Source organism: Thamnophis elegans, chromosome 2, assembly GCF_009769535.1.
Source record: "Thamnophis elegans isolate rThaEle1 chromosome 2, rThaEle1.pri, whole genome shotgun sequence".
Classification (NCBI taxonomy): domain Eukaryota; kingdom Metazoa; phylum Chordata; class Lepidosauria; order Squamata; family Colubridae; genus Thamnophis; species Thamnophis elegans.
Window position 1 is genome coordinate 109843289 of NC_045542.1, and position 22738 is coordinate 109866026.

General features: G+C 40.6%; 1 protein-coding gene across 1 annotated transcript in view; it reads left to right on the forward strand.

Moving 5' to 3' along the window:
- Window positions 1-22738, forward strand: part of CFAP92 (cilia and flagella associated protein 92) — a 42566-nt gene extending 19828 nt beyond the window's left edge. The window contains exons 4-12 of the mRNA XM_032239088.1: window positions 112-288; window positions 4385-4569; window positions 9169-10067; window positions 13677-13871; window positions 15107-15389; window positions 17723-17887; window positions 18807-19016; window positions 21177-21321; window positions 22710-22738. Coding sequence (XP_032094979.1) covers window positions 112-288; window positions 4385-4569; window positions 9169-10067; window positions 13677-13871; window positions 15107-15389; window positions 17723-17887; window positions 18807-19016; window positions 21177-21321; window positions 22710-22738 — 2288 coding nt within the window. The remainder of the gene's footprint in view (window positions 1-111; window positions 289-4384; window positions 4570-9168; window positions 10068-13676; window positions 13872-15106; window positions 15390-17722; window positions 17888-18806; window positions 19017-21176; window positions 21322-22709) is intronic.

Sequence of the window (22738 nt, forward strand, 5' to 3'; positions counted from 1 at the left end):
ATCCAACTTCCAGTTTGTAAGGCAGTGAAATTGAAGCTAAATTTAATAACCACTTTTCTGTCTTTATAAATCAATTTTATCCAAATTATAAATTAATTATTAATTTTCCAGCTTTTCTTCCATCAGAAAAAAGGAGGCCATCACAAAAAGGTAATATTTTCAGTGCTGAGAAGAAATCAAAACTGGCTGCGCACAAGTCAGCTGGTAAAGAAGCAGCTGCCCACGCAGCCTACGTGAGGAAATTTGGAATAGCGGCTTTGAAGCTGGACCTCATCCCTCTCCTAGCAGGTATTATTCTCCCCAGATAATGAGTGACAGAAAAATTGGGAATATGATGAAAGAATACCAGGGAAATAAATACTTGCAAGATGGCAGGCATAACACCGTGATCCAAGCCCCACCCTCCTGACAACAAAAGGGCGTGAGTTTTATGGCTTATCCCTGCACTTGATACAGATAACAAAGTTGGAAAGGACGTTGCAGATCATCTAGTCCAACCCCCTACCCAAGCAGACCCTACTCCATTTTTGACAGATGGCAGTCCAGTCACTTCTTGAAAACTTCCAGTGATGAAACACTCACAACTTCTGAAGGCAAAGCTGTTCCATTGGTTGATTGTTCTCACTGTCAGAAAATGTCTCCTTATTTCCAGGTTGAATCTCTCGTTCAGTTTCCATCCATTATTTCTTGCTTGGCCTTTAGGTGGTTTGGAAAATAGCTTGACCCCTTTCTCTCTGTGGCAGCCTCTCAAATATTGAAACACTGATATCATGTCTCCCCTGGTACTTCTCTTCACTAGACTAGCCATGCCCAGTTCCTGCAACCGTTCTTTATATGTTTTAGCCTCCAGTCCCCTAATCATCTTTGTTGCTCTTCTCTGCATTCTTTCTAGAGTCTTAACGTCTTTTTATAGCGTGGTGAATCTGGGTGTTCTGATCTCTGACAGTTTAGTGATTTGGAGGCAATCTAAATTGGAAATGTGGACAGACCACTTTATGGTAGAACTTTGCAGCATTCTCTCCTTTTTAAAATTCTTCACTAACGAGTATTACTAGACGGGTTATTATCATTTAATTTTTAGGCAATCAGTAAAACCTAGTTCAGCAATGGGGAAACCTTTTTTGGCTCGCGTGCCATAAGGGGGGAGCGCAGCAGGCGTGCCGCACCCATAATGTAATGCGCGACACATGCCCCAGTGTGCATGCGCGCATAAGAGGCGCTTCCCCCATTTTTTGCATGCTTTTTTCGCCCTTCCCAGGCTCCAGAGGCTTTATAGGAGCCTGGGAGGGTGAAAACAGCCTACCCCCTGGAGGCCTCAGGAGGCTTCAGGGACCTTCAGGAGGCGTCCCTGAAGCCTCCGGAGGGCTTAAACCGACCCTACGAGTAAACCGGAAGTCCATTCCCAAACTTCCGGTTTGCCCATAGTGGCGTTTTTTTGTGCTCCGGAGGCGTCAGGAAAGCTTCGGGGGGGGGGGAGGCTTTTTTTGCCCCTTCCCAGGCTCCTATAAAGCCTCTGGAGCTTGGGGAGGGCAAAAAATGGCTTTAAAAAGGCTGAACTCAGCTGGCCAGCCCGCACATCCCAGACCTAGATGATATAGAAGCATGTTATCTAAGCTTATCTCTTGTTGATCCAAAACCATTTTAATGGTTTTAATTTTTTGCAGCCTTCCGAGCAAACTGAATAATTTTTTTTTGCAAGAGTCCACACTCTTTGTATCCAAGGCTCTTTCAAATGGACAAGTCTATATTGAATGGATGTAATTTAACTATATCTATTTACTTGAACTTTTATTTCCTTGCAAGTGTTCACCATAGTAATATCTAACCAGTAAGGAGCTACTTGTGGACATAAGCCAAACATTATATGAAACCAGCATAAACGCTGCTTTCAAAATGCTCATTACTACAGAAGCCATATTGAGATTTTACATCATTTATTCTTCCCCACAGTTTAAGAGTATTTCATTCATCTTTCAATATCTTTTTTGATTCTGGGAATACAATATTATTTTCTACTAAACAGAATATTTTCATAGAAATAATTATCTCCAGGTCTTGATTTAAACACCATAAAATACAAATATATGTTTTAGATATTCATGGCTCCTTGTTACCAATTGACACAATATTAGATGAATTCCAATTGTATTCTTATACCGTGTTTCCCCGATAATAAGACAGAGTCTTATTTTCTTTTCATCCCAAAAATATTGATTGGGACTTATTATCAGTGGAGGGGGGGGTTATTGTTTTGGGGTTGCTGGGTTGCTGCTCTCTTGCAAGCGGGCACCCGAAGAGCCAGGCACAGCCTCAGGGGCAAATGGCTGTGTTGCGCTATCGCAGTAGTGCAATCCACTAACCATGAGGTGACCACACTCACAAGCAGCCACCCGGAAACCTCCCTCTCCCGGAAACTGACCAACCCAGTGATATCCCAAATGCACTAAGCTGCGTGGTGCTCTGCCTTCCCCCCAGCTCCCGCAGCTTGGTGCATTCGGGATACCCTTAGGTCAGTACATGGTGCTCTGCCCGGCTGGAAAGGGAGGTTGTGTGAGTGCTTGTTCCACCCCAGCTCGTGTACCCCCCAGCCTCACCATGCCCTGGCCCAGCTCTGCCTCCAGGGCCAGGGCCGCCACCGCTGCGGCGCTCCAAGCATAACCTATTCTTCGACTTCCAAACTCCGGAGATCCGCAGCCGAGTCTTCCAGCAGTGGCCATTCTGGGAGTATGCTCTATGGTTGTGGGCTGACTGCTGGCACAGCATACTCCCAGAGCGTACAACCACAGAGCGTATTCCCAGAGTGGCAACTTCCAGAAGACTCTGCATCCTACCTCCGTGCTTTGGAAGCCACAGAAAAAGCCATGTGATGGTAGTGGGCGGCGGTGGCAGCGGAAATGCCCTGGCTCTGCAGGGAGACTTAGGCAAGGGCATTGTGAAACTGGGAGTCGCGTGAGCAGGGAGCGGAAAAGCCCCTCGCGCAACCCCCTCTCCAGCCATGCAGAGCCCCATTCACTGACCTATGGGCATTCTGAAGGCGCCAGGCCGCGGGAGCCGGAGGGCGGCAACAGCCTCTCACGCGGCTTGGCGATACCCCTAGGTAGTGAATGACACTGTGCCCGGCTGGAAAGTGGGTTTGCCGGGCGGCTGCTCAGCTGCTGCAACACAGCCGTTCGACCCTGAGGCTGTGGCTGGTTCTTCGGAAGCCCACTCGCAAGAGAGCAACCTCCCGGAACCCCCCTCTCCAGCTGGGCACAGCACCACTTACCAACTTAGCGGTATCCCGAAGGCACCAAGCAATGCGAGCCTTCCCCCCCACCCCCCCGTTCCTGCGGCTTGGCACCTTCAGAATACCACTAGGTCGGTGCATGATGGCCAGAGGTGGGGTGGTTGTCCAGGAGGCTTATTTTCAGGGGAGGGCTTACATTTTTTCCCACCTGAAAAATGTGTCATGGCCTTATCAGGACATGTCATATTTTCGGGGAAACATGGTACTGCCTGCCATATTGTGTTTGGTTCTTACAAAATATGTTTTAAAATTCACCTTTGATATGAATTATTCTTAGTATGTCCCAGCTATGGTGTATATATTACTTGATTGGTCCCAAAGAAAGCTTTTGACAGAAAAATATTTGACTTCAATTAAACTATTTGCTTCATATGCTTTCCTGCTTCCTGTTTTATTATTTCCTACAGTATAGATTGGTGCTTTCTGAGTAACTTGGACTATTACACCAGAATTTGCACATGAGACTGTCATAGTTATATCCCTTTATTTTCTGCTTCTTGAGTACATGTTTCCTCAAAAATAAAACAGGGTCTTATTTTCTTTTGACCCCCAAAAGAAACACTTGGCCTTATTTTCGGGGGAGAGCTTATTTTTGAGGTGCAGGAGGCGAGCGTGGTCACCTCATGGTTGCTGCTGGGTTGAAATATTTTTGGGGACTGCTCATTTTCAGGGGAGGGCTTATTTTAGTGCATGCACTCCAAAGCCCGATTGGGCTTATTATCTTGGGAGGTCTTATTTTCAGGGAAACAGGGTAGTAAAAGTGAGAGCTAGGGAGGTCTATATTTTCAGCAGCAATAGGAATGTCTTGCTTCATTAACTGCATTAGCATCAGCCCTTCAGTCAGCCTCTGCAGATGGCTAAGCAGGGTTGGCCCAGTTAGTTATTGGTTGGGGAAATACTTGGGAATGACCGGGAGAGAGATGTCTGGTGGGAAAAACATCCTGGAAGCAGACAGAGACAATCCATTTTAGTATTTTTGCAAAAAATTGTACATGGTCTCCATCCATGAAGACCTAAGGATCAGTCTCAACATAACAGATTTTACGTTTTTTAACCTGAACAGTTATAAATAATTCAGATCCTTCTCTCCATCTGCAGGTGACTACTATACAGCCAGTCGATGGGAAGGGAATTCCCCCAAACTTAATGAAGCATACTTAGGTTTTGCTGTAGACAAACCTATTATGAGTGAGAAACACAAACATGATTTAAACCCACTGATTATTAAGATTAAGTCTGCAAAATGTTTACCAAATACTCCTGTCCCGATTGAAGAGTTGCAGGTAATTCTTTTTGGTTCTATATAGTAATAGTAGAGGGTATTCTGGGGCAACAACCATATATTTTAAAGTGTCTTTTGTTTCTGGATTCACGGAGTCTTTATATACTCTAAATGTCCTAGAATGAAATGTAGAAAACATTAATTTTTGTAATGCACAGGGATTCACTAGCCTTCCTTAATTCTCTTGTAGGGGGGAACCTTGACTACGGCTTTTGTAACACAGGGACTACTATTGAAGGTCATTTTTCATTTGATTGTTTTTCAGTCCTGATTTAAAAAGCTTTGAATGAAGCATTTTTAACTTTTTTTTAATCAAACCAGTAAAGGATTCTCTCATCCTCCTCTCCTCTCTCTCCTGGCTCTCGTTCTCCAGAGAATTTATTTAGAAGGTTTTATCCTTCATGAACCTTCAATTCTTCTTTCCATATTTTTTCACTAAAAGCCACTTCAATCCTTCTTAATACTGCTGTTATTACTGTTGTTTTATTTCCACTCTATATCCTACTCTATACTTGACCTAGGGTAGGGAGAGGACTTCTCATTCCCCAATTTTCTCATAACCTACCGTATTTTTTGGAATATAAGACGCTCCAAAGTATAAGACGCACCTAGCTTTTGGGGAGGAAAACAATGGAACAGTATCTGCCTCTGCCTCCCAGCAATGCAACAGACAGCAAACAGTACAGACAATATACACTGTTTGTAGTGTTACATTTCAGACGATACTTGTACAAATGCTGTTAAAATTGATGTGCTTTCTGGAAGTATAGTTATTCTCCGCTATTTAAAAGAAGATACAATAGCACTGGGCCTCTTCAGATCAAGCATTTATTTTAAAAAGCGTCTTCATTTTGTTAAGCTGTTTAGAACAATAATAAAGCAGTCTTTAAAAAATAATAATTTGAACATTATGTATACATTTATAGTTATTGGCTTACCTTCTTGCAGCAAACAGCCTGATTAGCACAAGAAAGAAAATCTGCCTCTGCCTCCCAGCAGTTTGCCTCCTGGAGCAAACAGCTAGTTTCGCTTTCAATTTCAGCTTGGGCCTCCCAATCATCAGCTGTTTTAGGCAGCTGGGATTGCTATAGCAGCAAGCCCCATTTTTCCTGTTTGCTGCAAGGAGGTAATTTGCTGGGAGACAGAGGCCAAAGGGTTGGGGCCGGTGGGTATGTGGGGCTACATTCAGTGTATAAGACGCACCCAAATTTTCACCCTCTTTTTTGGGGGGGGGTGTTTTCTGAGGTTTTCGCGGGTGTTAGTATGTAGGTCTCTAGTTGTTCGGGTTTTCTCCCGCGTAGAATTGGAGATGTCTTGGCGACGTTTCGACGAAGTCTCATTCGTCATCTTCAGGCTGCTTCAGACTACTTCAGGTTTGGTGTTTCCAGGAGTAGTGTGAGATCTCGGCTGTTTGTTCCTTTTAACTGCCAGTAGGGGATTAATTTTAACTGCCAGTAGGGGATTAAACTGATTGGGTGGGGGCTTGGCTGTGTCTTGATTAGGTGGAGGTGTGTCCTTATTTGGTGGAGGTGTGTTCTGTTCTGATTGTTTGGGGGGTTGTGTTTCATGTGAGGGTAGGAGGGGTTTTAAAGAGGCTGATTGTGCTTTTGTAGTCTGGCTTCTGGTTCTGGGTCGTGCCTCCTCATCAGTTTGTGTTTTTGTCTGTTTTCTTTGTGGATGTTTTTTGTTGATATTCTGTGTGGCTATTGTGGGTGTGGGCCTGGTCTCATTCATCATGTTTGGGATTCGTTTGTTAATAAGGGCAGGCTTCCAAAGGGCTGGCAGGCGGGAGGTATCATCCCGCCTGTTCATGCTGTGTGGGCGTTTTTCTATTTCGATTGCTTCTCTGATTATACGGTTGTTGAAGTGTTCGGCCTTGGTGATAGTTCTTGTCTTATTGAAATCAATTTTATGTCCTAGTGTGTTAGACAATACAGAAGTGCTTAGCTTAATATTCTATCACTATGTGTCATGGCCTAGGACTCAGATAGAGTCCAGAGAAGCTACTCTGGTTGAACCAATTGAATGCCAGCATTAGGAGACATTGAGCCAGAAATCTCTTGAGGCTGATCAAACAGGCACGATCAGAATAGCCAGATGTTGATGTACAGGTTCTAAGCACTTGGACTTGTAGAGTAGGGGAGAGCATAGCAAAGATGTTCAATGAGGCTCCTTGCCAATTAAGGGCATATATGCTTTAAAGCAGCGCTTCTCAACCCGTGGGTTGCGCCCCTTTCTGGGATCAAATGACCTTTCCACAGGGGTCGCCGAAGAGCCTCTCACGGAGAGGCTGCCGAGAAGGTGCCAGAAGACTGATGGGTCTGCTGCTCCTCTCGCTGAAGGCAGCCGAGCACCCAAGATCAGAGTGTACATGTATGTATGTGTGTTTGTGTTGTGGGTGGGGGGAAAGTAGGAGCCGGAATGGAGGCGAGGAGTGGGGTAAGAGAGACCCGCGCAGCACAGAGGACGCTGGGAAAGGAAGGCTTAGGAAGGAGGGGAATGGGGAGCAGCAGCAGCAGCTGGTTGAGTGCAGGGAGGGAAAAACTCCAGTTGTCCTGCACTGCACAGGGCTCTCCTTGCGCAGAGCTCTGGAACTCTTTCCTCTCTGCATCCAGTGACAGCTGCTCCAGCTCTTTCCTGAGCCAACACGAAGGGGACCACGGCTGGTGCTGACCTGAGTCTGGCGCTGAGGAGTCTCCTGCGCAGCACAGCCAGCTACTCACTTCTCAGTGTGGCATGATCCCGGCCCAGGATTGTATTTTGCTTGCACGAGCAAGAAAGAGATGAAAGAGAGAAGGGGAGAAAGAGAGAGAGAGATAGAGAAAGAAATGAAAGAGAGCTGGAAGGAGAGAATGAGAGAGAGGGAAAATAGAGGGAAACAAATCAGGGGGAAAGAAAGGAAGAGAAAAAGAAAGAAAGAAAGAAAGAAAGAAAGAAAGAAAGAAAGAAAGAAAGAAACTAACTTACTTTGTCAGACCGATGATGAAAGCAATAGCAAGCTAGATCACTTGCCAAGAAAGCTGCAGTTTGCCAGAAGGCACAAATTGGAAGCAAGTCTGATTTTTAAAAAAGAAAATAACAGAGATGGCAAAAAAATGCATCTGAAAATAAGATTATTTATAATTTTGGATAACATATTATATTGTCAAACTCAAAAGAAATCAAAATATATATCCTATAGCTGTTAGTACAATCTTGCCAGCTTCTATCAACTTAGAGTTCACTATGAAAAGATTACAGAAAAGCAATTTCCTACAATTAAGAACTTTATTTTGGATTTGCTATTGTATTCAATGAGATAGAAAGAAAAAGAAAGAGGGAAAGGGAAGGAAAGAAAGGAAGGAAGGAAGGAAGGAAGGAAGAAGAGAAAGAGAGAGGAAAAATAGAAAAAACAGAAATGAGAGGGAGGGGGAGAGAAGAGAGAGAGACCCTATTCCCACAGAAAACACTGAGCCATGAAACCTGGGTAGGCATGTCAGGGAGGATGTCATGTGACTGAGTGGGAGAGATGTTGAGTTGGCCAAACCCACACAGGTTTTGTGGCTCCCGGTGTTTTCTTTTCTGTGGGAAACGGATCCAAATGGCTCTTTTGAGTGTTTAAGAGTGCCAATCCCTGTGCTACACCATGCTTCAAGACAAAATTTCATTTATTTGTAATTAGAAATAAATATTTCACAATATATAATTACATGCTTTAATTATGTTCAATTTATAACAATAAAATACATCCTGCATATCAGATATTTACATTACGATTCATAACAGTAGCAAAATTACAGTTACATAGTAGCAGTGAAAATAATTTTATGGTTGGGGGTCACCACAACACGAGGAACTGTATTAAAGGGTCGCGGCGTTAGGAAGGTTGAGAACCACTGCTTTAAAGGCTTCAGCCTTCTTTAAGAGGCAGCTTTGACTTGTGTTTCGTTGTTGGAAACAATGGTTTGATTTCCTGTATCTGGCCATGTTATTGCCATCTGCTCTGTAGGAAACCTAAAATTCTCATCCTTGGACAGGCCCACAAATTTTGTTTGGCTCTCTCAATTTTGAATTTTTGATTATTCTTCTGCTTGTTTCTGTGGAAAGCGAAACCACTTTATCTTCAGAGACTGGTATATTTACCTTCGATTATCTGTTCATACTGAAGTAAATTGCTTATGTTTACCTAGCAACTCGTGTGTGTGTGTGTGTGTGTGTGTATTTGGAACCTGAAGCAGATCACCTTTAGAAATTGATGTATCAAGTATCTACGTATGTATTGACAGTATTGATACTTGATGTATCAATTGATGTGTCAAGTATCTGCCATGTGAATGAGCACAAGTTTTTTCCCCCAGTTGTGATATTAAATTAGGAAACACCTTGCTTAGGTGTGTGTGCTTGAAATGTTCTCCCTACAACCTTCCCTCTTAGACTATTAAGTATTTTTTTCCCTACTTTAGTTTCTTTGATGTTTTCTTTTTGATTGTCGTTTTGGTTTTAGCTATTACTTCGAAGTTATTTTATTCGATGTTTGGAATACATTTGAATACTTAATACATCTAGAATCAAGAAGTCATATTTATACTGAAGATTTATACTGTTACTTTGTCTTTTACAGAAAACTTGCCTTCCCGTTTACTGCAAATACAGTTTCTACCAAATGTCTCCCCATTATACAGAAGGTCGAGATCATGGGACCGATGTCTTCTTTAAAGATAGCAACGTGATTCTTCTAGGAGCAATAGACCCTGGAAAACTCAATGAATACTTAAGAGGCCCACCTTTAGAAATTGAAATTCATGACAGAGATAAGAAAAAGGAAACTCTCAAGACAAAGCCATCTTTGTTTGGAGAGGAACCGGGAGATAGCAAACTAAGTGACATAAGCGCTGTCACTTCGAGATACCTGGTCCAGAATTTCATTACAGCCAAGGAAAATATTTTTAGTCCATATGGAGTAGCTAAAATCAACTTGAACGATTTACTGCTAGGTGAAAAAACCTTGAATTTCTGTGCACCAATTCACAGCTGCTCAATTAAAGATACATCTCAATCCGATGGGCAAAATGCCAGTACAGGGGCTAAGAAAACAGATGACTCTCAAGTTGTTGAACTTTCAATTGGGCATTATGTAAATGCAGAGTCACATCTTAAAGTGAGAGTTGAAATAAGTGTACCATTAGTTCCTGCAGAAGAAGAAGATGATACTGCTGCACATTGTCCATATGGCTGCATCATTTATCTTTTTGATTATAATAACACATCATTATTATATTATTTGATGCAAGAGATTACAGAAATTAATTCAGAGGCTTTCCTACTTGATACTTATCCCATAGAAACAACTCAAAAATCTCTTAACACTTTGAAACTGAACCAGAAACTTTCCTTAGAAGAGATTTCTCAGCTAAATATTATTACTGGATTTCACATAATTGATGGGTCCATTCACCTTCTTATCCTGGAAGGTTTCAGAAATAAAGCAATTAAGAGGATGTGGAATAAAAAGATTGATAGGTAATCAACACCATTTTACTATGAACATTACTTTCTTTCTGTAGTTAACGACTTCTGAAGGCAGTTTACAAGTTTTTATATCCTAACATAGTAACAGTGAAAAAATTCAGAAGTGATGCTAAGAGCTCCTGCTTCTCCAAATGCTCACCCTGTGAACAACTTCGTAAGTGACCAAACCATCAATTTATAAACAGAAGTACTAGATTGTCCCCTCTTAGAATGTGGCTCGAATGTATCATGATATTGTAAAAAAAAAATTGTGCGTAGTGAACAGTATGTTGGAATGAAATCTATGCCTGAACATTAAAAAAAAAGAATAGTGCTGTAGAAATTGGTAGCTTTCTATATTTTGTCCGCTCATAGGGGTACAAGAGACAGGAATTTTTAATATAGGCAGGAAGAATTGATTCTTGAGGATACTGTTACCTTTACACTTTCTCTGATATTTGAAATTATATCAATCAATCAATCAATCAATCATCTATCTATCTTATCTATCTTCTGCCAACCTAGCAGTTCGAAAGCATGTAAAAATGCAAGTAGAAAAATAGGGACAACTTGGTGGGAAGGTAACAGTGCTCCTTGTGCCTTTGCCGTTTAGTCGTGCCGACCACATGACCATAGAGAAGTCTTCGGACAGCTCTGGCTCTCTGGCTTAAATACGGAGATGAGCACCACCCCTAGAGCTGGAAACGACTACCTACCTACCTACCTACCTACCTACCTACCTACCTACCTAACCTACCTTACCTAACCTACCTTACCTAACCTACCTACCTACCTACCTACCTACCTACCTACCTACCTACCTACCATCTTTCAATCATCTAATTCCCGAAACCCCACCCCCTTCACAAAAATGGCCGTGCAGAGCCTGTAAAAGGCTTGCAGAGAGTTGCTGCAGGCTGGGGAAGGCAGAAATGAGTGAAAAATGGACGGTTTTTTGCTCAATTTTGCCCCCCCCCCCCGCCCCAGGAATACTCTATAAGTCTCCTAAAGGCTATGAATGCATTTTTGTGAAAAACGGGCCTTTTTGCTCATTTTTTTGGGGGGACTACCCCACAGGAGCACTCTGCAAACCCCCTAAAGGCTATTCATGCCTTTTTTGGGGGGAAAAACAGGCCCGTTTTCGTGAAATACAGGCCATTTTGGGGAGGTTTGCAGAATGCAAAAACTTTTTTTTTTTAAATTTGCCTCTTCAAAACCTTGGGGCGTCTTATACTCCGATGCATCTTATACTCCAAAAAATACAGTAGTTATGCTGGCCATAGAAGTGTCTTCAGACAACATTGGCTCCCTTGGCTAAGAAACAGAGTTAGTCAGAGGGGAAACCTATTTCTCTACCTTTACTTGTACAGGTAGTGCTCAACTTACAAACACAATTGAGCCCGAGATACCTGTTGCTAAGTAAGACATTAAAATGAGATTAGCCTCATTTTATGACCTTTTCTGCCACAGTTGTTAAGTGAATCGTAGTCATTAAGTTAGGGATATAATTATCTTCCTCATTGGCTTCCCTTGTCAAAAGGTCGCACAAGGGTATCACCCTGGGACACAGCAGTGGTCATAAATACAAATCAGTTGCCAAGCATCTGAATTTTGATCACATGATCATAGGGATCCTGCAAAGATCGTAATTGTGAAAAACGGTCATAAGTCACTTTTTCTAGGGCTGCCGTAACTTTAAATGTCCACTAAATAGACTTTTGTAAGTTGACACCTGTTACTTATTCTGTGATATTCATCCTTCAGAGCTGACTATAGTGTTGGAGGGGGGAAGGAAGTTTTAAAAATATTTTAAGTGTTTTATATTAATACTTGATGCTCAGGTCTTTGCCCCGTTTTGCAAGGATGAATCCTGATAGTTCAGTTGCATAGTCTCCAGAGAAGGATAAATGTATCACCCTGGGAGCCAAAGACAAGCAGTTAGGCCAGCTTTTGCTACTCTGATACATTAGAATTTGACAGCACAAGACTGAATTAGGTCACAATGGCAAGGGTTGGCTTCTACTTCAAGTAAGATCTTATAGTGCAGGGTAAGGAAACATTGTGATGGTCCTCAGTGCTGAAATATTTACTTAACTAGGATATTGTCGGCTCTTCAAGGTAGTCCAAACTAGGGAACTAAAGTCATGCATACTAGTACACTACTACTTTTATTACAAAGTTATAGTAAAAGAATCTGATAAGTCTGAATGTACCTCCAAACTCCCTCCCTTCATCTGCATGAGAACTAGAGAAGATCATTCTTAAGAGACGTTCTCATAATTACACTTATGCACAGGGCTCATGTTTCTTTTGTTTGACCCTTGGCTTGGTTGCAGCTCTTCCTCCTGTCCCTCCAAGTTATTCCTATGCCTATCACACATATCTATTTAAAAACAACAACAGAATGTCTCACAACCCATCCTATGTAGTTTAACAGGATGCAATATTTAGAACAAACTATACTTAAGTGTATTAAAGTGACAAGTGCCCTCCTGTTTTCATTCATACCAAAGAAAATGTCTTTTTTAGCCCAAAGCTTCATATTATGCCTTCTTTTTGACAGACATCTTTTGTTTTATATGCAAATTTATGTATATTTATTTCCAGTATCAAAATTAAAGCAACTTTATCGGAAGTGCATCAATAGGAGTAGCATATGTGCTATACTTGTAGAGCTAAAACGCAGTTCATTTCAACGTAGCATTAGTGCAGTTACAAGGAAGAAAGCTGTTGAAGGCTTTATTTCTGTAGCATGTAAAATATGCTGAGTTTGGCAGAAGCTAGATGTTAATTATTGCAGCAATCCTTTGCAAGGAGAGATCCAGGTTTGCATGTGAATAGCATGGCTGAAGCAGCTGGAATAGTTCCTAATTCTAGGTTGGCTTCAGTTTCCTCAGCTCAGCATCCAGTAATATTTTTTATTATATAGACTCATCTCAAATGAAGAGAAATGCACACTTCAGACGAGTAAGCCATTGTTGGTGCAGTTTTTACTTAGTTACGTTCTTTTAAAAATAATGTGATTTTTTCTGCTGGGATTTGCCTTCTGAGGAATCCCATTTTTGTCTTGTTGCTTTTATAGAAGAGTAGTTTTAATTCAGGGGTGTCAAACTTGATTTCATTGAAGGCCACATGAGGGTTTTGTTTGACCTTGGGGGGGGGGGCGGGATGGCCGTGGCCGGGGTGGACATGGCCAGCTTGATGTCACTTGTGTCGGGGTGCCTGTGATGGCCTGAGCACTCTGCCAGTAAAAACTGGTTCCCGAGCTCCATTGTTTGGCTGCAACAGCCTCCTGCAACCTTCTGCTACAAAAATGGAGCTGGAGGGGTGTATATGGCCCTCTCGAGCACAGTTTTCACTGGCAGAGGCACTGCGGGCAGGTTCTTTGCCGTTTCAAGGGCGGCCCAACAAGCCAGATCTAAGCACCCCATGAGCTGGATCCGGCCCCGGGGCCTTGAGTTTGACACCCCTGTTTTAGTGCCAACATTGTAGAAAACTGATGTGCAGCACAGAGCTTTTATTACTTATTTTACAGGATTTGTACCTGTGTTTTAAAAGTCTCATTCCACAGAAGAAATGAGTGATTCATTAGTTGATATAGTCCAATTTCCTATCTTACAGGGTGCATGAAACGGAACATGGAAGATTGCAGATATTCTATAATTCACACTTGTGTTTTCACAAGCGGCTGTATATCAATCTTGAATCCATCCTGCTTCACGTCCGTCTCTGCAAGCCACTGTCAAGCCTCATGAAGCAGGCTTTGTTATACATCAGGGATATGGTTCCTCAGCCGTGCTTTGAAGCTCTTTCCAGGTTACAGCTTTGTTAGATTTTGGCATACGAGTTATGGGGATTTAGAAGTTGAATATGGTAAAGGTTTATTTTGGGGTGGGATAGGAATCTGGCAGGGCTCGGATTTTATGGCCTCCATGGCAGCCATCCCAAATAGTCTGTGCCTGACTCAGGTGAATGTACAGTGGGTCTTGTTTTGTCTCTGAATGATCATTCAGTGGCTTTCAATGCGTGATCTGATCATTTCCCGGTCCAGATGAGATTTGTTGCTACCTGGAACCTTCTGTAGGAAAGCTGATTAGGACACAAAGTGCTACACCTGAGAAGAGTGGAGCAAGAGTTCTGCAAATGATTTGACATGTTGAAAAGTAAATAGTGGACAATATTTATACTTAATAAATAGGAGTGGTGTGGTGGTCTAGAGGTGGAGTTCTCGCCTCACAATCAGGAGGATGTGAGTTCAATCCTAGGTAGAGGCAGATATTTCTTTCTCTGGGCACAATGAGAATATATCTGCTGAACAAAGCTCCGCATTGGTGACAAGAAGGGCACCTGGCCATTAAATGCTCCATTCAATTGCCCAGACTCCACCCTGCAAAAGGTGCCGAGGTGGCGCGGTGGTTAAATGCAGCACTGCAGGCTACTTCAGCTGACTGCTAGATCAGCAGTTCAGCGGTTCAAATCTCACCGGCTCAGGGTTGACTCAGCCTTCCATCCTTCCGAGGTGGGTAAAATGAGGACCCGGATTGTTGTTGGGGGCAATATGCTGACTCTGTAAACCGCTTAGAGAGGGCTGAAAGCCCTATGAAGCGGTATATAAGTCTACTGCTATTGCTATTGCTATTACGGGGTCGTTAAATGATGATGATAATTTTTATTTAATAAATGTTTAATATCAACTTTCCATAACTCACTGGCAAAGTTCTAAGTTTACCTGCAAAGACATCAGATTGAGGAGGGATAGTAGTTAATAGACATAATAGTTAATCTATTATTGGTTTGTATTGTATTTGGTTTTGTATTGGTTTCATAACCATTGTCAGCTTGACTGGCTTCGCTATTTTGATTTGTTTGTTCAAAGTAAATTGTTGCTATGTGATTTATTTATTAAAAGGGATGCAATCTGAGTTTCAACAGTAGAGTTAAGGCAAAAAAATTAAAACAAACAGTAGTAAAATTAAAATTAAATTAATAGGTCCCTTATTTAAATTACAACACTGATCTTCAGTTGTTCGTTTTCTTTCCCCGTGCTGTAGACTTGATTACATCTGCCACAGTAAGAAGTTAAGGGATGTGGTCCATTACAGTCTCTTGCCTTCAGCAGAAATGATTACAATCTTGAGTCAGGAGTTTGGGGTTCCCTTGACTAAAGCTGACATGTATCTAAAGGACCCCACAGAGATCTTGGAAACATTTGACAAAATGCAAAAGCCTTCAGGCATGAGACACTACGGGTATTCTCATTTCGATATCTACAATAAGAAGTATATACTAAGAAAAAGGGAACAAGAAAGTCAGGCACCACATAACTATATCCAGGTGAGTAAAGCAAAAACAGTGAAAATTGCGTTGCAGAAAGATTTGGCAACCTGTACAGATTTTATTAAGTCGAATTTTTAGCGAGGCTGGGTGGGGCTGATCACCAGATGCCAGCTTCTGTTGCGCGGATTCCCCCCTCCTTTTTTTTAATGCCGTATAGCTGCACATACAAGTAGTTCTCAACTTACAACTATCATTTAATGACTTTTTGAAATTAGAGTGATGCTGAAAAAAAGGGAATTACATTCAGTCTTTGCAGTGTGGCTGTGGTCATGAGATTAAATTTGGGATGCTTGGCAACGAGCATATATTTATGATGATTACAGCATCCTGGTTTTTGACGTTCCCAGGGAATGTGCGACAAGGTAAATCAGTGGGGAAGCCAGATTCCTTTGACATCCTCAGAAAAAAGATCGTAAAATTGGGAATTGCTCCCTCAGGAATTGCATCTCTTAATGACAGAAGTTCCAGTCCCAATTGTGACTGAAAGTTGAGTGCTACTACTTGTAGCACTGCTTCCTTAGCAAGCAGATTAGAGCCCATTTTGACAGAACATAGTTTGTTTAAGATTGTGTAATGAACATAAGAAAAACTATACTGTATAGTTTTGGCAAAGAGTGCTTTGCTTATGGGTTGAATAATTTTACTGAAGTAAATCTGTATAAGCCCTTTGGGTAAATGGGCTAGTGCTTATCTGTTTAAAATTTGCTTTCGTTTGGAATTGGAACAAATGAAAATAAACAAATTAGTTGGAAAAAAATAGAAACTAATCTATCCATTACAGGGAAATTTGTTGAAGTACAATCTGTATACAATGTTTGTGGATTCTGGAATAAGGTTGTGAATGTATTCAAAGTGACTATTTTTGTGAGCTAAATCTAGTGCAGCTATCAACCACATACATCATCCTATTTGGTCAGACGAATTCAGAGGATTATTTTTCTAGTACAGGCAGTCCTCCATGTAAAGCAGTTCATTTAGTGAGCATTCAAAATTACAACAGCACTGAAAAAGTGAGTTATGACCATTTTCCACACTTAAGACCACTCCACATGGTCACAGGATCAAAATTCAGCTGCTTGACAACTAACTCATATTTATGACCATTGCAGTGTCCCAGAGTCATGTGATTGCCTTTTTTGATCTGACAAGCAAAGTCAATGAAGAAGACAGATTCAATTAACAACCGTGTTACTAACTTAAAAGCTGCAGTAATTCACTGTGGCAAGAAAGGTCATAAAATGGGGCAAAATTCACTTAGCAACAGAAATTTTAGGCTTAATTGTGGTTGTAAGGCAAAGACTACCTGTAATTGAAGGGTAAGCTACTGGTGTTTTTGTTTGTATGGAAGCAATTGTGTCCTGAAAATAGTATTTTCTCAGAAAACAAATTGAGAATTTGTGTTTAGCATAATATTGCTAGGCTTGGTGATTCATAAGGTGCCAGCTTAAAGAGATACTTTCCATCACTTAGACCAGGGGTAGTCAACCTTTTTATACCTACCGCCCACTTTTGTATCTCTATTAGTAGTAAAATTTTCTAACCGCCCATCGGTTCCATAGTAATGGTGATTTTATGAAAACCCAATGAAAATGTTTTTAAATAATGCTATGAATTTTTTTTTTAAAAGTCAGTTAAATTTTTAAAAAAGGAAAGTGCTTCAGTATCAGACAAAACCCCTACCGCCCACCATGAAAGCTGGAACACCCACTAGTCGGCGGTAGGGACCAGGTTGACTACCACTGACTTAGACACACATAGTTCTCCTATAAGGCAGCAGTTCCCAACCTTTCCACCTTGGCAGCCTGGCCTGGTGTGAGGAGGGGCGTGTGAAAGGCAGGTGCCTTCACACATGACCACTGCTTGCCCATCGCTTCTGTGGCCAGGTGTCAAATAGGCCGAGGCTCAGGGGTTGGAGACCCCTGTTATAAAGTACTATCCAATTATTGCAAATGGTTGAAGAATTGCTTTTAGGACTGTTTGTGATTTTTGTATGAGAGATAAAACTGAATTGCTATCTTAACTAAAAGTGATTGGCTACTAGTAGCTAACAAGACGTTTATTCACAAATAGAACTGGGCTTCTACTTTTCAGTTACCTATAGAATATTGCCTTTAAAATAGCATCTTGGGAAGTCCTTTTTCAGAAAGTTGGCAGAAAGGACAGGCTTAATTTTAATTTACTGTTCTAATCCTTAATTGAAATACATACTCTGTATTTGCCAGCCTAATTACTGACATTTTCCAGAGTAGTTAATGTAATTCGGGGGTGTATGGGTGTGTGGAAGGAATGCATTCAAAGCTAATATAATTTTACCTGTTTATGTCTTTCAGTCCAATATTGAATATGTGAACTTCCTCAATGAAATACTTGAAAGAGAAATCCCGAGAACTATCAGAGCTTTCCCTTTTGGCGAAAATGCTATCTTTAATTATAGTACTCAGGCTTTAAATTCAGCAGAAATTGCAAAGAAGCTACTTCGACAAGAAATGGCAAAGGCAAGGAAACAAGATTTGTCTTTTATTTATTTAAGGTTTTTTTTTAAAGACATGTACATGGATGAATCTAATAGTCTAGGCATGTTGTTCCAGGACGGATGAAATTCCAAATTGGAGAGCAGAGAGCTGGATGTGCTTCTAGTGGTCCTTAAAATTTGGGCTGCCTCAGTAAGGAGAGAGAAGAGAAAAGTGACTTGAGAAAACATGTAAAGAATAATAGTTTTCTGGGTATGAGATAAAAATAAATTAGACTACCCACGTTCGTCCATTAGATGTCTAGTGTTTGAAAATGAAAGGGTTAAGCTTTAACAGTTTTTGAGTTTACTTCAGTGAATACAGAGTCAGACAAAGGCACCCAAATGTGATATTGTCCAGATATATTGGGACCAGCACTATATTTTAGATCTTTGGACCTTGTTGGTTGAGAAGCATGAGCATTTAAGTATGAATGACAGCAAGTTGGAGAAGGCTGTTCTCTGCTTTGGTCTGTGATGAATTCCACTAGAGTTCAGGGGGCGATATGTATGAGTGCATATATAACTATAATTAGATAAAGGTAAAGGTTCCCCTCGCACATATGTGCTAGTTCTCGATTCTAGGGGGTGGCGCTCATTTCCATTTCCAAGCCAAAGATCCAGCGCTGTCCAAAGACGTCTCCGTAGTTATATGGCCGAAAGCGCACGGAACACTGTTACCTTCCCACCAAAGGTGGTTCCTATTTTTCTACTTGCATTTTTACGTGCTTTTGACTGCCAGGTTGGCAGAAGCTGGGACAAGTAATGGGAGCTCACTCCGTGACACAGCGCTAGGGATTCGAACAGTCAAACTGCTGACCTTTCGGATCGACAAGCTCAGTGTCTTAGCCACTGAGCCACCTCGTCCCCATAACTATAATTATATATATATGCTTTTTTTTTAGATGCCAGGAAAAAGATTTGCTTATAATGAATATCTGTCAGGCATGTTTGACCCAGTGGATGAAGGTGCTATATTAAAAGAACAGATTGAACAATCAAAGAAATTGTGGTTGTATCCTGGAGGGATGGCAATTCCTGGATTTAAGAGCAGCGCAGACAGCAACAAACATCCCCGTAGACCTGATGAGGCACGATTGATTGAATTAAAAGAGGTAATTGAAAATTTTAGATTCCTATCAACTTGTCATATTTATCTTCTACTAGGAACAGCATGGTTCATTGCTACATTGTGAGGAAAATTCAAGAATTAATATTTTTCCAGTTTCAAGGTTCCAAGTAACACCCCCAACTAAAGAAGACGCTGAGGCTTGAAGTTCCTCAATGTTCCATTTTATTAGAGAGGTCTGAAGTCTGAAAGTTTCCAGGTTTTCCCCACCCAAGTGAAAGTTCAAGTCCCTGCTCAGAACCCACATGTCCATCACATGATCCAATCAGGCACCATCCCAACTGGAAATTCCTCCCAGTCACACCACTCCAGGTGCAGGGCAAGGTGTCCTCGACTCTGAGAAAGGAATTTTATTTAGAATATATATCTTCCATATTCTATATAATTTCACCTCTCATTTTCCCACAGTCGAAAACATGGCAGGCCTGAAGGCCCAATGTAAAAAAATGGCTTCCAGGCCAGATTAATTGCAGACTAAATGCAGACTTGAAATTCACTCCAATGTTACTGATAGATCTTTTTTTTAATTGTTGTGAGGATACAAGGCATATTTCTGCAGAGAAGCTGATCAACAGCATGTGCTTTATCAGGCTATGCTTGATTTGGACTAATATTACTACTAAATTTAGTGTAGCATTTTAACATTTAGAGTCCAATGCAATTCAGTATGTCTCTCTTTGTTTCCCTTACTCTTGTGAACAGGTTGCATCTTTTACAATGCTAAAATAAAATGATTTTTAAAAGTACTGGCTAATGATTTTTAACCTTGAGAGCTGTATTATGTTTTGAGCAGCTGTACTTTACACTGCATCTGAATTTTGTTTCACTTCAATCACTTACTTAAGTGCAGGGATAAAACGAAAAGGGAGTGATGTGCTGCTTCAGGGAGAAAATTGGTAGCTGTTTTTTTATTGTTTAATTTCAGATTCTTCTGCAGATAGTAATATCTACAGAAATATTAAGATTTAGACAAATACTGTGTTGTTTTTCCTAGGAAAAACACTCAGCAAACTCAGTATTTATTTCTGGCTAAACACAACGCATGGGTAACATAGCTAGGTTTATGCCGTTAAACATATAAGAACAGTAATGAGGCATCTCCATAATCTAATTGGTATTTCATTGCCTGTATGATTATATGTATGATTATAATTGCTCAGGACTAAAGACTGATATCTTGATCTGTCCATGAAAGATATCGAAGATCCTTAAATTGAAGAGAGTTAGATTAGGGGCAGCCATATACATTTCTTCTTCTTCTTGTGCCATATCTGTCATCGGATGTTGGTGATCCTATTTTTATCAACAACCGGACAAAAAAGTGTGAGTTTTGTCCAAACCAGTCCCTTAGATTTTGATGTCATGATGTTGTTCTTCTGCCTGGACCTCATTTGCCTTCAATCTTTTCTTGGAGGATTAAGTGAAGTATGCTGTATTTTTCTGGTTGTTGCATCAGATATAGATTTGTTAAATAAATAAATATTTATCCTTTTTATGGTTTTTGTTTCACTTGGACCATGCTATTTTATAGTGGCCATGGCACCCTACATCAGCAATTGCTGGTGCATTTTATGTCCCATCCCTTATCCCAGATAAATCTGTTCACTTTATTCAAAACTTTATTTTCTATAGAACAAGGAGTTCAACTATTAATAACAGATTTTCTAAAACTTCCTGAAACTAAGTTTTTGATTTGCATCACGGTTAATAGTCATTTCAAGGTTCTTCAATAATAGTAAACAGAAACCAGTTATTCTAATCAGTTATTTCTGTTTTCCAAAGCATGTTTTGACTTATATAAATTTGATATGGTACATGTGTATTAGAATGGTGGACAATTATAAACAGAACTGACGATAAGAACTGAGCAGTGGTCCAAAAGGTTTTGAATAGGACAATTTAAATAGATGTCAATAGTTTTGTTTTTTTAAAAGCTTTTTGAACATCATTATTTCAGATGAAAATTTTCCCATGTTTCTGTTTCAAATCAATCTGTGGCAAAGATGTCACAAAAAAATTAAAAGAAAGATGATGGGGAGATGGAAGGAGTATTAGGTATGTTTGCCTTCTGAGTTATATGTGGAAGTGATAAAGATGGGATATAAATAAAATAGCTACATTCATTATGATTCCTTACTTCATTTAGAAATGGCAGGAGAATTTTTTCAATACTAACTTTATGAAGCCAGTTCTGGATCGGGATAAATGGAGATGGGACAAACGGGATGTTGATTTTGAGCTTTATCGAAAGCCTCTGGTCCAAAACCCGGCTCCTGACACTCATAGAGAAGGTAGGCACTAGATTCCATTCCAGGGCAGTTCTAGATACTTAAATGGTTATAAAAGGTAAAGGTTCCCCACGCACATATGTGCTAGTTGTTCCTGACTCTAGGAAGTGATGCTCATCTCCGTTTCAAAGCCGAAGAGCCAGCACTATTCGAAGATATCTCCATGGTCATGTGGCCGGCATGACTAAATGACAAAGGCGCATGGAACCCTGTTACCTTCCCACCAAGGTGGTCCCTATTTTTCTACTTGCATTTTTACATGCTTTTCAACTGCTAGGTTGGTAGAAGTTACAGTATATCTGCCTACAAATCCAAATCAGATATTTGGTTACAGAGAATACTGGTCAGTTTTGATTGATGTTAAATTTATTAATCTGAGTTCAGTGAATAACCAACATTGGGCATCACCAAAGAAACCTATCTAGGCAGGGAAACATTTTTTGAGAAGGGAAGCTTTTGCTCAGTATTTGATTTATTAGTGACTGTTCAAAGTTACAATGACACTGAAAAATGTGACTTACGACAATTTTTCACAGTTAACAACCTTAACAGCATCTCCATGATCATGTGATTAAAATTAAGATATTTGGCAAGTATTTATGATCGTTAACTGTGCCCCAAGGTAATATCCCCTTTTGACACCTTCTGACAAAAGACAGTCAATGGGGAAGGCAGATTCATTTAACAACTGCATTACTAACTTATCAACTGGCAGTGATTCACTTAACAACTATGGCAAGAAAGGTTGGAAATGGGACAACATTCACTTAACAAATGTTTCACTTAACAACATAATTTTGGGGCTCAATTGTGGTAAGTTGAGGACTATCTGTATTATCACTGAATGGCATATATGGCCTACATGATGCAATGCTACAATTATGTGAGAATGCAATTCAGTGATATTTGAAAGGTTCTAAGTTTTTCTGCCTTTGAGCCAATCTCACCGAAATCACTGCTAAGAACACTTATAGGCTGGATGGAGAATGAGATCGACACAAACTATCCTGTTGCCTTTAAAACCTATAGCAATGTTAGAGGAGTAACATCCCTATGCTTTTGAGGCGAGTAAAAGCTGTCCTCCTCAAAAAACCTGCCTTGATAAGTTTCTTTGTGATGCTCAGTGTTGCTTATTCACTGAACTCGGATTAATATTAGATATAGATAGATGATGATAGCAATATAGAGAGATCATGATAAATGGATAGATGATGGATGGGTGGGTGGATAGATGGATAGACAGACAGACATATAATAGATTGATAGATATAGAGAGAGATCAGAATGAATAGTTAAAGTTTCCCTAGAAGCCTTATTTTGGGGTAAAGGGGTCTATAGTGTTTTATATAATTTCTTATATCAGGATTTCTTAAGTTTCTTTCCAATTTAAGGAGATTATGGCTTGTTCATTAAAATATGA